The 16,255-nt window shown below is 46.1% G+C and overlaps 1 protein-coding gene across 6 annotated transcripts in view; it reads left to right on the plus strand.

Moving 5' to 3' along the window:
* LOC126473462 (actin-binding LIM protein 2) overlaps nucleotides 1-16,255 on the plus strand; it is a 361,677-nt gene that overhangs the window by 97,677 nt on the left and 247,745 nt on the right. The window contains exons 1-2 of one of the 6 annotated variants that reach the window (XM_050100532.1): nucleotides 6,772-6,861; nucleotides 13,949-14,203. The exons of 1 other annotated variant lie outside the window; for it this stretch is intronic. In XM_050100532.1, coding sequence (XP_049956489.1) covers nucleotides 13,951-14,203 — 253 coding nt within the window. In that variant the 5' untranslated portion in view covers nucleotides 6,772-6,861; nucleotides 13,949-13,950. Of the gene's footprint in view, nucleotides 1-6,771; nucleotides 6,862-13,948; nucleotides 14,204-16,255 lie in introns of those variants that run through there. 4 more of the 6 variants (XM_050100531.1, XM_050100528.1, XM_050100529.1 and 1 more) reach the window with 4 other exon arrangements.

The following is a 16,255-nucleotide window of genomic DNA, read 5'->3' on the forward strand; positions in this document are numbered from 1 at the left end:
GACGGAAATGACACTTTTATTCCAAGACAATAATTACATCGAAGACACCGCGATTCAGGATTGTTCCCTGTACATTACAAAACGCGGTACATGGTTTCTTAATGGGTGTGTGATCACCACGGACGGCAGTACATACAATGCAACGTGCTCGCATGTTGGCCACAAGGTTGATTATGACTTCGTGGTAGGGCGTTCAATTCCTCCACCAGCGTGGTTGATAACTTTCGGTTAGGGATTAGCGCATGTGGAAGTGCTGCTACACTTGTCCCCAACGTGCTCTATGAGGTTTAAGTCTGAGGCCAGTCCATTTGAAGAATGTCCTGTAGTTCCAAGAGCTCCCCCACCTGCACAGTTCGGTACAGTCGCGCATTGTCATCCATAAAAGTAAGTCGGGGCGAATGCACACCTGAACAGCCGCACGTGGGGAAGGAGTACAGAGTCACAATAACGGTAACTGATGAGTGTACCGTGTTCAAAGATTTCCGATGGTGCCAGGAGCATAAGGACTGAACCAAGGAAGAGGAAGAGTGGGGCCGTGCGCATTTTTCAGATGTGAGCAGATTATGTAGTGATACTAGACGTACCATCATGGCAAGAGATGCCCCACGAAACATAGCCCAACATGGTGGATTTGGTGGTCCAGTTATGGTATGCAGAGACAATGTTGCACGGGCGTCTTTGAACAAGGTACGCTCACTGGTCAGCGTTATTGTGACACAGTACACCTTACATCGTCTAGTGGTAGCGTCTTTGACTGTTAATCAAAACATGCTAGGTCGCGGGTTCGAACATCGCCACTGCTTAAAGTTTGAATAAAAACCATCAGCAATGGCGGCCGAAAACTTCCGGTATAAGAACTCACCCTCGTTCTGCCAGCGGCCTTGTCAAAGAGGACAGAGGAGAGGACGGAGTTTCAGGACACACCCTTGCACTTGGCGTGGGAAACTGCCCCTAAAAGGCGGAAGAATCGACAATGATCAACAGCATGAGGATGCAGCAGGTAATGGAAGCCACTGCAGGGAAGACTCGTAATGTGTATCCACAGGACATGGGACCTGTAATTGAAGAGGTATACTGATGATCTCTCCATAGGCAAAAGATTCTGGAATAGTCCCCCATTCGGATCTCCAGAAGGGTTCTGCCAAGGGGGAGGCGACCACGAGAAAAAAAAAATGGAATAACCAACGACAGGATAACGTTCTACGAGTCGGAGCTTCAAATGTCAGAAATCTGAACTTAGTAAGAAAAGGAGAAAATCTGGAAAGAGAAATTCAAAGGCTAATTCCAGGTATAGTCAGTGAAGCGAAATGGAAAGAAGACAAGGATGTCTTGTCAGATGAGTAAATGGTAATAGAAGCAGCAGCAGAAGTGGAGCAACAGGAATAGAATTAATTATGAGTAGGGAATGTGGAGTAGAAAGTGAATTACTGTGAGCAATTCAGTGATAAGGTTGTTCGCATCAGAATCAACAGCGAACTACCGCCAACAACAATAGGTCAGGTATACCGCCCAACGTCACAACCAGAAGAGAAAACGGAGAAAGTGTATGAAGATATTGAACTGCTAATTCAGTAAGTAAAGGGAGATGATAATCCAGTATCCATGGAGGACTAGAATGCAGTTATAGGGGAAGGAATAGAAGAAAGGATTGCGGAAGGATAAGGGTTTGGTAGTAGGAATGGCAGGGGAGAGAGACTAATAGGGTTCTGCAACAAATTTCAGCAAGTAATAACGAATAATCTGTACAACACTTACAACAGGAGGATGTATATCTGGAAAAGGTCGGCAGATACGAGAAGATTCCAGCTGGTTTAACTCGTGGTCAGACAGATTCTGAAATCAGATAGTGGACTGAAAGGCGTACCCGGGAGCAGATACAGATTCAGATCACAGTTTAGTAATGATGAAGAATAAGCTGAAGTTGAAGAGGCTAGTATGGAAGAGCCGGCCGAAGTGGCCGAGCGGTTCTAGGCGCTACAGTCTGGAACCGCGCGACCGCTACGGTCGCAGGTTCGAATCCTGCCTCGGGCATGGATGTGTGTGATGTCCTTAGGTTAGTTAGGTTTAAGTAGTTCTAAGTTCTAGGGGACTGATGACCACAGCAGTTAAGTTGCATAGTGCTCAGAGCCATTTGAACCATTTTAGGAAGAATCTAGGTGCAAAGAAGTGGGATACGGAGGTACTAAGGACTGAAGAGATGCGCTTGTAGATTTTCGAGGCTATAGATACTCCAGTAATGAATAACTCAGTATGCGGTTCGGTTGAAGAAGAATGGACATCTCTAAAGAGGGCAATGACAAAAGCAGGAAAGAAAAACATATGTATGAGGAAGGTAACTACGAAAAAACCGTGCGCAACAAAAGAAATACTTCATTTGATCGATGAAAGAAGAAAGTACAAAAATGCGCAGGGAAATTTAGGAATACAGAAATACAAGTTCTTAGGAATGAAATAAATAGGATGTGCAGGGAAGCTAAGGCAAAATGGCTACATAAAAAATGTGAAGTAATCGAAAAAGAAATGATTCGGAAGGACTGACGAACATGCAGAAAACAACATTCCGTGAAATTACGAGCAAGTGCTGTAACAGTCCAATGGGAATTCCACTGTTAAATGCAGAGGAGAGGTGGAAAGAGTACGTTGAAGGCCTCTGTGAAGGGAAGGACTTGTCTCATGACGGGATAGAAGAAGAACTAGGAGTAGACAGGGAAGAGATAGGGGATCTAGTATTAGAATTTAAGAGCTTTGCTGGACTTACGAGCAGATAAGGCAGGAGGGATCTATGACACTCCATGGGAATTTGTAAAATCGTTGGGGGAAACAACTAAGCGACTATTCACGTTGGTGTGTAGAATGTACGAGACTGGTGATACACTATCAGATTTTCGGAAAAACATCATCCACACAATTCTGGAGAGTGCAAGAGCTGACAAATGCGAGAATTATGCGTGTGGGATACATTGGGAAGACGTATTGGAGCGTGTCCATATGCATCAACGACCATCCAACAGCTGTCAACTGCACTGCCGGGGGAATGGAAGGACCTGCCACAAGAACTACTTACCAATCTTCTGGCCAGGATGGAAGCACGTTGCAGAGCCCGAGCTACCGTCCGTGTTGATTACACACCCTGTTAAGAACCATTTGGCGGCTTTAGTGATATCCAGGGAACTATCATGAGTCGCGGTGATTTGTGTGGTTATTGTCTTTGAATAAAAGTGTCATTTCTCTTCGTCTCATTCTGTATTTATTTCACTTACCTTCTGTACTATACCGTAGCAGTTCTATGTGTGATCCAAGTTTCAGCGAGCCGTGTTACTTGGCAGTGACACATCATGGTAAAGTTATGTTCGCTCGTAAGTTCTGCACACCATTTGCAGTTTCATGTGACCCTCTTTGGATCGATGCCTATACATACTGCTTGTTACTTTACGGTCTCTGGTATTAGTTGCCCCGCTGTCTGCTTTCCTTCTTGTACCTTTACCTGATATAGCTAAATTTTTTGAGCATGACTCCATAGACAAGGGACGCAACAACAGCTAACTCCATGAATTATTAGTTAAAAACAGACACCTAACGAACTGTTGTATAAATAGTAATTATTTCTAATTTATTTCCTCTTTACGATATAATGGACAATATGGCATATTGGCACCATGTCAGAAAACTATGGTAATCTGTCTTCCCATTAACAATCCCCTTAAAAAAATGAAGCCATTTTATAATCTTCATTGCAATAGGGTCCGCAGCTGCGACGAATTTTTTAAATGATTTTGTGATTCCTTCTACTAAAAAATTATTTATTTGCTGATGTACGATTCTACAGTTTCGACCTCAGACCATTTTCCAAGTATTTTACAGAAGAATCGTTAATTGCCATATACATCTTTGCTCCTATTATGACTGCATATAATAGTGGTAATACGAACTGCAAATATTTATTCGTTATAAAGGGAATATGTTAGTTTACAGTAGTTGGAACAACTCACTAAATCATTTAAAGAAGTCATTTTAATTCACTGTATATCGTCTGGAAGGCGACAAGGGAAGAAGAAGAAGAAGAAGAAGAAGAAGAAACCGCGGGCAGCTGTCAAATGAACTCTTTCCTTGACTAGAAAAATCTCGCAACATGGTGACAATTTTTTCGCAAACCTAGACAGAAAGATAGCTATTACCGTAGGAGGTAGTTAGTATTACAGGTTGTGAATGTTTACTGTGTTTGCGTGAAATGCTCGTTTCGTCTGTGCATGGGAGTTAACGCAGCGTCGGACCAAATCCTTCTGGCTGCCGCGGCAACCATTGATGCACTCTTGGCGACGTGCTGTGTGCTGCTTTGCCTACTGAAATTGGAAACATTTGTTAGGCGGACCCGCGCTTATTCTCTACTCGGCGACACTGTCAAATCTATCGATATATGGGCCGTCAGCCTCACTTTAAGCCGCGAGACAGCGTTAAACCTTATAGTAATATGATATCAATAATGAAAGCCCTGCAGGAATCGCGACAGTACACACAAAGGTACCAAAATCCGACCACCGGACTAGAGTTTGTATACCGTCAACAGCTCATACACCGCTACCAGTTGACTCCTAACGACTCCAGACGATAGTCAGACCCCCCCGACCAGCACCACCAGCACAAAAAAAAAAGGCAGAAGGCAGAGGTGTGTGAGTAAAGGAAAGACTTTAGATACAATGTCTCAGAAGCGTCTTGTAATCAAATTGCGTGCTTAGGGAATATCGTCTCAATTATACGACTGGATTCGTGATTTCCTGTCAGAGAAGTCACATTGTGTAGTGACTGGCGCAGAGTTACCGAGTAAAACGTTTATCGTCTAGTAAAGTTATCAGAAGATCAAAACCAATTGCAAAACGATTCAGGAAATATATATGCATGGTGCGAAAATTGCCAGTAGACTGTAAATAATGAGAAGTGTGAGGTTCTCCACATGAATACTAAAATGAATCCTTTAAACTTTTTGTTGCACCATAAATCAATCAAATCTAAAGGCCGTAAATTCAGCTAAATATGTAGGAATTTCATTAAATTGAAAACAGACACATAGAAAAGGTTTTGGGGAGGGCGACTGCGTTTTATTGGCAGAACACTTAGAAGATGCAACAAATATACTAAAGAGACTACCTACACTATACTTGTCCAGCCTCTTTTGGAGTTCTGCTGTGCGGTTGAGATCCTTACCAGATGGGATTAATGGAGTACATCGTGAAACTCAAAGAAAGGCAGAACGTTCTGTGTTAGCGAGAAATAAGGGAGAGCGTCATGTACATGATACAGGATTTAGGGTGGACATAATTAAAACAAAGGTGTTTCTCCTTACGGCGGGATCTTGCCACGAAATTTCAATCACAACCCTTCTCCTAATGCGAAAATTTTTGTTGACGCCGATCTACATAGGGAGAAACGATCGTCATAATAAAATAGGGGAAATGAGAGCTCGCACGGATAGATGTTGGTGTTAGTTTTTTCCGTGCGCTGTTCTAGAGTGAAATAACTGAATTATTGTGAAGGTGGTTCGATGAACCCTCTGCCAGGCACTTAAATGTGATTTGCAGAGTAGGCATGTAGATGTAGATGGAAAAAGTCTCACAAATGACACAGGTTTCACGGAAACAGATGCAGCTGATGTGTTTCAATAAAACCTGGCCACTGTCGGTTTAGTTACAGGTTTTGCGATCTGATGGAACGGGTCTGCACACTGAAATACGGGGTGTTCAACAAGTCTCTCCGCAGTGCTGTACGATTGTTAGCCGAAAATGACATATGCTGTAGTGAATATACCGGAATGAAACTCGGTGAAATACAAGTTATTAATTTATTGAATATTCATTTACATATAAATCTTCACATTAAATGCTGAAAGTGTCCCCCACTTGAAGGGAAGTAACCCAGGCAGGCGAACAATCGTATGGCACGCGCGGCTAACAATCATACGGCACTGCGGAGACACTTTTTGAACACCCCGTACTTGCACGCGAAACACTCCTCTGCAGGGCAGCTGCAAGTTCAACCCGAAATCCACCATCGTGCATGGGAAACGCGTTTTCCGAATCTCTCGCTTTTCCACACTCCAATAAATAGGTGATCTTACGACGCATCACTACCAGCCCCACTCTCTCCCCCCCTACTCCTCTTCCTCCTCCTAGCAACCGGTCTCCCACCCCACGCACACACCCCACCCCTCACTTCTGAAATACAATCAGGAAAAAGCAACTTGTATGCCAGAGGTCACATGCTTATAGCATTTCTGTAAAGGGCTGCTTTCTCGCAGGATCTTCAGAACTTAACTTTCCCATGATTATTGGGAAAACACCGGCCGTCATAGGGGATTTTCTCGCCTCGAAATCAGTGTAGTCGTTCCCGACCACCACCCAATTGGGAGGAGTGGGCAACACCAGGTTGTCTTGAGGCCGAACAAATACCCATTCCACCTGCTGTCGGGAACTGGCTGAGATGACAACTGTGGACAGTGTTAGTATAGGTGTTTGCGCCTATTTACTCCTATGTCTGTGCAGTAGCTCGCGTTGAGCCTCGGTTCAGTCGTCAGAAGGATAGCGTAGTGCAGACGCAGCTGGCGAGTGCGAGTGAACGCCCGCAGGTGTAGCGTGTCCGGTGCGCGACGCGTCCTCCGTGCCTTGTCGTTGGGTCGGCCTGCCCCCCGGACTGGAAGGGAGGGGAGAGCCAGCCAACCGGCTACGCGGCGGCATCTGTAGGGCTGCCGCTAGCCGTCAGTCGCCCGAGACCTCTCGGAGTGTCGAGTCGATCAGTCGAGTCGTGCCGCGTCGCGTCGGTTGTGCCCCGCCCGCTGCGCACACCACGTCGCATCGCACCGCACCACAGCAGGTGGGTTTCGCTACACGAACTAGCCGCCCGACCAGAGGTGACGCGGAACGGTTGGCCCGTCTCGCCACTGTTTTAGGCCTCGCCTGACCGGAAGCCCATCCCAGCGTAGCGGGCGCCGCGCCGAAGTTCGCGTCGCTCCCCGGGGAGCTGTCAGGCCGAAACACACAGTGCCATTTCTCGGCGTGTCTGACGAGCCGAAGGAAGGTGCTTCACCGTGTGGCCGCCGGGGCTATCTTTAGCCGTTGCCTCACCGTTACGCAACGCCACTCCACGGTGCCGCACTACGGTTCGTGCAGTTCGGTTGGGTGCGCCCTACGCTGGGCCCCTGCTCGCGCGGCAAGGACGCTCTGCGGCTTTTTACGAATTGTCAGTCTGCTGATGGCGATTTGCGAGGACGGTCCGACCATCATTACCACCGCTGCTTGGCTCGGCCGCGCCTGTGCTCTGTTTGTGACGTGGCAGGAAAGACCTGTCATGGGGGTGCGCTTCCGCCGCCAGTGAAAGTGGACGGCTTGCGGAGGGAAAGCAGACCAGCCGGCCCGGAGCTGCCCGCTTCCGCAAGCCGCCCCCTGAGAACAGTCGCCCACGTCAGGCCGCTTCCCACGTCCGCCAGGTCGGCGCCGGCTGTTTCCCAATCCCGCTCTCAGCACATTGTCTGCCAGTCCGGACAATGGAATCTTTCTGTCGTTCGCATCACATGACTGAATTTTAAAACGTCTATGGTATACAATAATTCAGCAGGTTCTTTTATAGCCGATGTGTCGAAAACACTGGCGAGTTTGTAGAAACTGCAGTGTTTACGCCCTAGAAAGAGACTGAGATAGTAACAGCGTACGGTCCGATATTCCTACAACTGGGTACACATCGCCGCCAAGTGTCTCCGTCAACTGGGCTACAACAAAGCCCATTCCAGTGGCTACTTTCGCGGTACTCCTATATCCCTTAGCCCTTTGGAGACACGCTTCATGACTGCTGTTACAAGCCTACCTGTATGGCCTAGCAACTTTTGCACACCTTGAGTAAATCTTCTCTTGTTTTGTTTTTCTGGTCACACACACACACACACACACACACACACACACACACACACACAGTCCCTCTCTCCCTCTCTCTCCTGTTTGGTTGGCACGACTCGCCACGATTTCCTCTCCTATGCCAAACTCTTCATCTAAGAGTATCACATACACGCAACGTCATCAATTATTTATGGAATATATTCCAATTTCTGCCCTGGCTCACATTGTTTGCCCTCTTCGACGCCTTACCTACGCGAAAGTTATTCCCTGATGTCGTAACACGTATCCGATCATCCTTTCCCACATTCTAGTCTTTGGTGGCTACATATTCCCTTCCTTGCCGATTGTGCAGAGATCTCCTCTACTCTTACAAGTCCATGCAATTTTTGGCCTGCATAGCAACACTACATCTCAGTCGGTGCTGTGGTCAGTGCTAAAGAGCGTGTCTAGAAACACAGAAGTCGCGGGATCGAATCCTGGTCGGGGCTGGGAAATTTTCAGTCCCGCTTTAACCTAGCCTTTACCTCTCAACAGTGGGAGAAGTCGCCAAGAAAGTTTCTTGAAGTTTCTCACCTTCATTTGTACAAAACAGTATACTCAAATGTGTCTCTTAATCGTTTTACTTTCCTAGAATCAGTCTCGACATCTCAGTTTTGTACTCTTTCACTTCCAGAAATAAGAACTGTAAAGGCAACGCGTTTACAATATGTGTGCGTCTCTCGTTGAATCTTTTGTTCGGAATTTCGTGTCAACACTTTCATATGTACCTCCAATCTTGATCTACGTTTTGTAAAGCTGTATATATTTAAGTATGGTACAACATACCACAGATTTAAATTATCGTGCTTGCTCCTTGATATGATCTTCAATAACTATTTTCCTTTGCACTGGCCCTTTACCTTTTAATGTAAGTCCATATTGTTGTTTATTTCTACTGTCCTGTCACATTGACACATGCATAGAAATTGGATTGATTGATTTTTTTTATCTAAAAGACTAGCAACACTGAAATGTTGATGGACTGGTATTTGTGAAAATTCCTTTCAATTTTTCACGTTTCTGCGTTTTTATCAGTTAATTACACGAATCCAAGCATCATCTAAATAAATAACTGGCCACCAGAAATCCAGTGCTCACATTCCCATGAAACTGTAATCTTCTTTGCCATTATTTTTGTTTTGTACCACAGTAGCCGCAAACTGCTGTTAATGGTATCGCAGAAATTACTGTTTAACGAATTTCTCCCCCGTACACACACTTGAAACCCATTCCGGTCAGTATCCTGCCCCTCCTCCGTAATTGACATGTCCTCTCGACCTTTTAAGCTAAAGACTCGCAAGCGTGGCACTTGGTATTCTCCTTTGACACTGTCACTCTCTCCTCCTCCTCGCAGTCTTTAAATTCACTAACGTTAATGTAAAGCTGCCGCGCCCATTTGCAAAGTATGAAGATGTTTTTTGCCGCCCCCTCGCACGCCGGTTCTACGTAATTATAGCGAACGTTGGACAGGTCTTTGCAGGTAGTAGTGCCTAGTCACGAGATGACGTTAGTTCTACCTGCGCCCGGCACCTCTGTCAGCATTGTCGACCAGTATGAAACATGATAGTTTACTGCTCCTTCAGCCTTGAGTGTTGTGCTTATGTGCGGCGGTGAGTAAGCGTTCTATAACAGATGTAAAGACGCTCACACAACCTTGCCCACCTCCCCAAGTCCTCTCTAGTTAGGCACTACGGATTCAGTTGCACATAAAGTTAGTCTCATTCTTTAAAATGCTTAGTTTACGCGAAAAAATTTAGATTGTTCGCTTAACTCTGGTGATTCCACATCTAACTGGAAGACCTAATCGATAAGTAAGAGGAAGACGAGAGACATGACCACCTTTGAGTTGGTGATTCCATTAATTGTTGTAATGCGCTGTAAGAGCATGGGAGTTGCAGTTTTAACGCAAAGAATTCGTTTGTGCTGTAAAAGTATTACACGTACGTCAGACCTTAGCACTGTCCACCAACTATCACTAAAAGGAATACATACATACGGCCTTTAAAAACCGGCAAATGAGACTTCAGGTTCACGAATTGTGCAACGGCAAATTGTGTGGAATGAAAACTGAGTTATAATGCACCGAAACTGGTCTGCAAAGTGGAGATATTTTGTAAATGTTTTCCCTTTTCAGTTGAGAATCGCACCAGTGTACCACCCACGAGATTCGGTCTTCAAAGGTGGCACAGTAAGTCTGTTACCTCTGAAGGACGAGACGTAGTTGCCTAGAGGACCTAGTGCTGCAGATTTTCCCAAGAACGTGAAGTATCTGAACTCAGCTGGCCAGTGGTTTATTTAGACGTGAATTCACACGAATGACACTGAGTTTCATAATGGCAAAATGACAGTGTGCGATGGTTTAACATGTATGGACACCAGATGGTACGCTGTAGCTGTTTCAGTCTCTTTCTATTTCATCATTTATGTACGTGCTTCGCAAGCTAATGTGCAGTACGTGCCGAAGGGTATTTCCTACCAGTAGGCTTGTTGTAATGTTTTATCCTATTCCGTTGACGTAACGAGCGAAGGACGAATGCCTGTATGCTTCTGTACCTGTCGTAATCTGCGGTATCTTATTCTCATAATCCGTACACGAGATATGCGATGGTGGCAGCAAACTTAGCACAGTTTTCCTGGAAACTTTGTTATCAGAATGTATCCAACAGGCTTTTCGCGATTGCAGCATCGTCTTTCCTCCAAAGATTCCCAATTAAGTTTCCCCAACCATGTCTGTTACACTTTAGTATGGGACATACCTACCCGTTATGATCTCAGCAGCGCGTCTTCGATTTCATTCAGTATCAGAAGTGATGCCTACGTACGGACTTCAAAGATAATACTCCTGGAACTGGTGATACACGCGTCTTGTATGCTATTTCTTTTACAGACGTGCTGTCCTTTCCCAGCACTTCCATTCGCCTTCCACACTACGGGATCCCGTGTTCGTCTTATGTCGTATCGTTTCTCATTTTACCTCGAAAATATTTAGACGGCAAGACGTGCTGCAGATGCTCCCCACGAATGCCGTAATCGGGTCTTTGAGAGAGCTGCTGCATATGGAACTTTGTATCTGTCCTGGAAGCGTGCTCGCGTGGCGCAAGTGGTCAAAGTGACCGCTCGCTATAAGCGGGAAATCAGCGCTCAAATCCCGGCACGCCACAAACTCACGTATCGCGAACAGCCGACATCCGTATAGATTCGCAAAATTCAAATTCATTTCGTAATAATTACCACAGCTGTAATTTTCAGTGCATGAATGTCTGAAGAACATTGTATTGTGAAGATACAGACACTGTAGAAACACACACATTAAAACCATCGCTGATGAACAATCTTAGTCTGCTGCTGACCCTATATGGCAGATATTGAGAACATTCTGAGGTTCTGTTACGCCTCCTTGGGGGCGACTAATATTGCTTACGTTACATTCTGTCGTTATCCGTCCATTCTGACGACTGGATTCTTTTAGTCATAAATTCATCGAGCCAATCGTTTATCAGAGAAACTAATCCATACGATCGTACCTTGTTTATTATTCGAATGTTGCACAGTATAGAACACCTTTCTGGCATCCAGAAAGGCGGAACCTACTGCTTGAACGATATCGCACATAAAGTGTAGAGAGACATGGATAAAATTTGAATTGTGTGGAATAAATTGCAGCTCTCTTTGACCGCACGATTAACTGTGAACATCTAGCGCACGTCTTGTGGTCTAAGTATATAGGGGCAATATTGAAATGGGACGATCACGTAAAACCAATGTCAGGGAGGGCGAATAGAAGACTTGGATTCGTTTGAAGGGTTCTGAGAAAGAGCCGTGAATCTTTAAACAAAACTGGACGTAAGACGCTAAAAACTAAACTAAACTCCGCACGAACAGGCCTTGGAAGGCCCACTGGTACCGACCGGCCGGCGTGTCATCCTCAACCCACAGGCGTCACTGGGTGCGGATATGGAGGGGCATGTGATCAGTACACCACTCTCCCGGCCATATGTCAGTATACGAGACCGGAGCCGCTACTTCTCAATCAAGTAACTCCTCAGCTTGCCTCACAAGGGCTGCGTGCACCCCGCTTGCCAAGAGCACTGGGCAGACCGTAAGTCACCCATCAAAGTGCTAGCCCAGCCCGACAGCGCTTAACTTGGGTGATCTGACGAGGACCGATGTTACCACGGCGGCAAGGCCGTTGGCGGATGTAAGACGCTAGTGAGGTCAATTCTAGAGTGTCCCTATCAAGTAGGCATGATTGCAAATATCGAAAGAATTGAGACACACGCTGCTAATATCGGTGTAGCCCTTACGGAAGTGTACCAAAGATCTTCGGGGACCTGAAATAAAATTGCTTGGAAGAAATAGGAAGCCCTGTTGGATATATTTAGGTAACCAGTACTGAGGTGACAAAAGTCATGGGATACTTCCCATTATCGTGTCGGAACTCATTTTGACCAGCTTAGTGCAGCAACTCTGTGTGGGATGGACTCAAGTCCCTGCAAAAACACTGATGCATGCTGCCTGTATAGCCGTCCATAATTGCGAAAGTTTTGTGCACGAACTGATATGTCTATTATGTCCCACAAATGTTTGATGGGATTCAAGGTGGGTGATCTGGGCGGCCAAACCATTCCCTGAGTTGTCCAAAATGTTCTTCGAAATTGTCGCGAACAATTGTGGCCCGGTGACAAAGTGCATTGTGATCCATAAACACTCCATCGTTGTGTGAGAACATGATGTCCATGAATGGCCGCAGATGTTCAAGCAGCTAACATAACCGTTTCCAGTCAAGGATTGGTTCAGTTAGACCAGAGAACCCATTCCATTCCATGTAAACACAGCCCACATCTTTGTGGAGCCACCAGCTTGCAGAGTACCTTGTTGACAACCTGTGTCCATGGCTTCGTGGTATCTGCGCTACACTACCCCTACCATCAGGTCTTACTAACTGAAATTGGGACTCATCTTACCAGGCCACGGTTTTCAAGTCGTCTACGGTCCAGCCGATCTGGTCACGAGCCCAGGAGAGGCGCTGCAGGTGATGCCGTGCTGTTAGCAGAAGGCTGTCTGTCGTCTGCTGCCACAGGCCATTAACGCCAAGTTTCGCCGCACTATCATAACGGATACGTTCGTCTTACGTCCCTCATCGATTTTTCCGGTTATTTCACGCAGGGTTGCTTATCCTCTAGCACTGACAACTGCGCAAACACAGTTATTCTCGGTCGTTAAGTGAAGTCTGTTGGCCACTGTGTTGTCCGTTTTCCGAGGTAATGCCTGAAATTTTTGTGTTCTCGCCACACTCTTGACATTGTGGATTTCGGAATATTGGATTCCCTACGGTTTCTGAAATGGACTCCCCATGCATCTAGCGCCAGCTACCATTCCGCGTCGAAAGTCTTAATTTCCGTCGTTAGGCCATAATCACGCCGGAAACCTTATCACACGAATCATCTGAGTACAGATGACCGCTTCGCCAATGCACCGCCCTTATATACCCTGTATACGCGATACTAACGGCATCTGTATATGAGCATATCGTTGTCCCATGACTTTTGTCCTCGAAGTGTCTATTCGAAGAAGACTGTAGAGTCATTAAGCTCCCAGCATCGTATATCTCGCTTGGAGTCATGAGAATAAGATCAGAGAAATAAGAACACAGGCGTTTTCCCCTTGCTGAACACGCGAATAGGAATAGAAAATCAGTAATATTAGTACGGTGTACCCCCCGCCGTACACGGTGAAGTGCCCTGCCGAGTATGTCTGTAGAAGTAGCATCTGAAGTTTGCTTTGTCGGGTACTACGTACCCTTTAACGGGCCCCTGCGAGCTCCTCGTAAGAAGGCGTTATCTGGCGCCTTATCGCGGTGCGGCCGCGGCGCTGCGGCCGCTTTCGGGCGCGGCTCGCCAGTGCGAGATAGACCTCCGCGGCGAGACTGCCTGGACGCCGCGCGACGCAGGCCGCTTCCCCTCGCCCAGAGTCCAGTCACCTCTGGTCAGCGCAGCGCAGCCCGGCTGACCGCGGTGCGGCGTCTTGCGCAGCCATGACGGTGACACCTGCCGCCCCTGACGGCGGGCCCTCGGCGTCGGCCAAGCTGCTGCTGAGCGAGCGCAACGGCAGGAAGGCGGCGACGCTGCCCCCCGGCGGCGCCTCGCCGCTGCCCGCCGCCACCGCAGACGCCAAGGCGGCCACGCTGCAGCCCGCCGCCGCCAAGAAGAGCAAGAAGGCATCCCTCGCCAAGGCCGCCTCCTTCTCGGAGGCGGACGCCGACGCCGACAAGAAGGTCGTCAAGCGCGGTAAGACCCGGACCGGCCCCGGCCCCGTCTCGCTTCTCATATTTATGTATACGCCTCGGCGGTCCTCCCGTCCCATTCACGGGCGTGCCCGGGGACGCAAGCTTGCCTTATAACAGGAAAGTGTATCGCAGCTATTCGACTCTTCGGTGTCAGGATAATTCGGGTTCTTTAGCTGTAACATATCGGCTCCTAACATCAAACTTGTCTTGTTAGTAATAATAATAATCTTCAACTTTTGTAGTCCTGTCTTCCTCAGTTGCGTGTAATATTACGGTATATTGATAATTTTTACTTATGGGCCGTCTGACAGCAACTGAATAAAACACAATTTTAGTGCCATACGCGTTTCGCCTTTATTTTCTGCAAGCATCATCAGTGGCCTGGAATATGTACATATGTTAGCTATTTAATTTACATTTTTGTCACCGTGCCTATAGGTTATAAACAGTTCTGGTGGTTGGTATTTCCTATTAAGTAGTAATGTTTTGAACTGTACTTACAGGTTGCGTGGACAATTTCTTACATATTACGCTCCTGTTGCATTCATAAGAAGAACAACAACATAAAAAAGGCAACAGGAGCGTAATATGTAAGAAATTGTCCACGCAACCTGTAAGTACAGTTCAAAACATTAGTACTTAATAGGAAATACCAACCATCAAAACTGTTTATAACCTATAGAGACATTGACAAAAATGTAAATTAAATAGTTAACATATGTACATATTCCAGGCCACTGATGATGCCTTGCAGAAAATAAAGGCGAAACGCGTATGGCACTAAAATTGTGTTTTATTCAGTTGCTGTCAGACGGTCCATAAGTAAAAATTATCAATACACCGTAATAATAATAATAATAATAATAATAATATAATAATAATAATAATAATAATAATAATAATAATAATTAATAATTTCTGTTGGATTGATGCCTTAGTTTGTTGCAATTTCCGTAAGCTTAATAAACACAACAGGTACACATAACAGACTTAAGTCACCAATAATATAGTGCCAGCGCTATACTAACTTTTTGGTTCCGCGACTGTAGAAATCACGTGGTTTCGAGGCGAAGAACTCATCAAGCCATGTTCGGAGCGCGTTTTCATCCAGAAAGGAAGTTTCTGGTAGCTTATTCGATACAGCGGAAAAGGTGAAAATCTGTGGGAGAAAAATTGTTAAATAAGGTGACTGCGGAATAAGTTCCATCCCAACTCCTGTATAGTCTTTCTTGTCAATATAAGAGGATGCGGGCAAGCGTTATAGTGGAGTAGCATCACTTCACGCAGTCTTCATCGTGCTTGTTGTTGTTGGATTGCACCTGGAAGACGTCTCAGTTGTTGACGGCAAATGTCAGCAGTGATGGTTACACCTAGGGGAAGCAATTTGAAGCACACCACACCACACCACACCACACCATACCGTCGTCGTTCCACCAGATGCATAACATTACCTTTCGTGGATCCCCATAGGTCCTTCTACTGGGAGTTGATGTTTTCGTTTGGGCTCAGCCATTCCTCTCTTTTCCGTATGTTAGCATAAAGACATCATTTCTCGTCACCATTAACGATATAGGAGAGGAATGGTCGGTGTTGTCCACGAGAGTGGAGAGATGCACATATGGCCAGCCGCTGATAATTGTGATTTTGGCTTAGGGTCTGCGATACCCATACACCCACTGTTTGAACTTTCCCCATTACATCCAAATATCGGATGATGGTGGCGTGATCACAGTTCATCACATGTGCCAGTTCTTATTGTGGATTAACGCGTTTAAACGATCATCATCAAACCCCGATGGTCTTCCTGAACGCAGTGTGTAACTAATAACAAAATGAGCTCCCTTAAAGCATACAGATCCCAGTAAAGTGATTTTTTGTAGTTGACAGAAAAAGCCACTTTATTCGGATCTGCGCGTATTATCCCTTCATTGGGTGCCGCCTTAACGTGGCGGTGTGCCTTGAGTGCTCCATTAAAGCTGAGAGCTGTGCGTGCCGTAGTGCCAACCGGCAGGTTAAAAAAGGCTGGAAGAGGTCGAGGCTGAGGAACACGACT

Source organism: Schistocerca serialis, chromosome 4 (assembly GCF_023864345.2).
Source record: "Schistocerca serialis cubense isolate TAMUIC-IGC-003099 chromosome 4, iqSchSeri2.2, whole genome shotgun sequence".
In the NCBI taxonomy this organism is placed as follows: Eukaryota; Metazoa; Arthropoda; class Insecta; order Orthoptera; family Acrididae; genus Schistocerca; species Schistocerca serialis.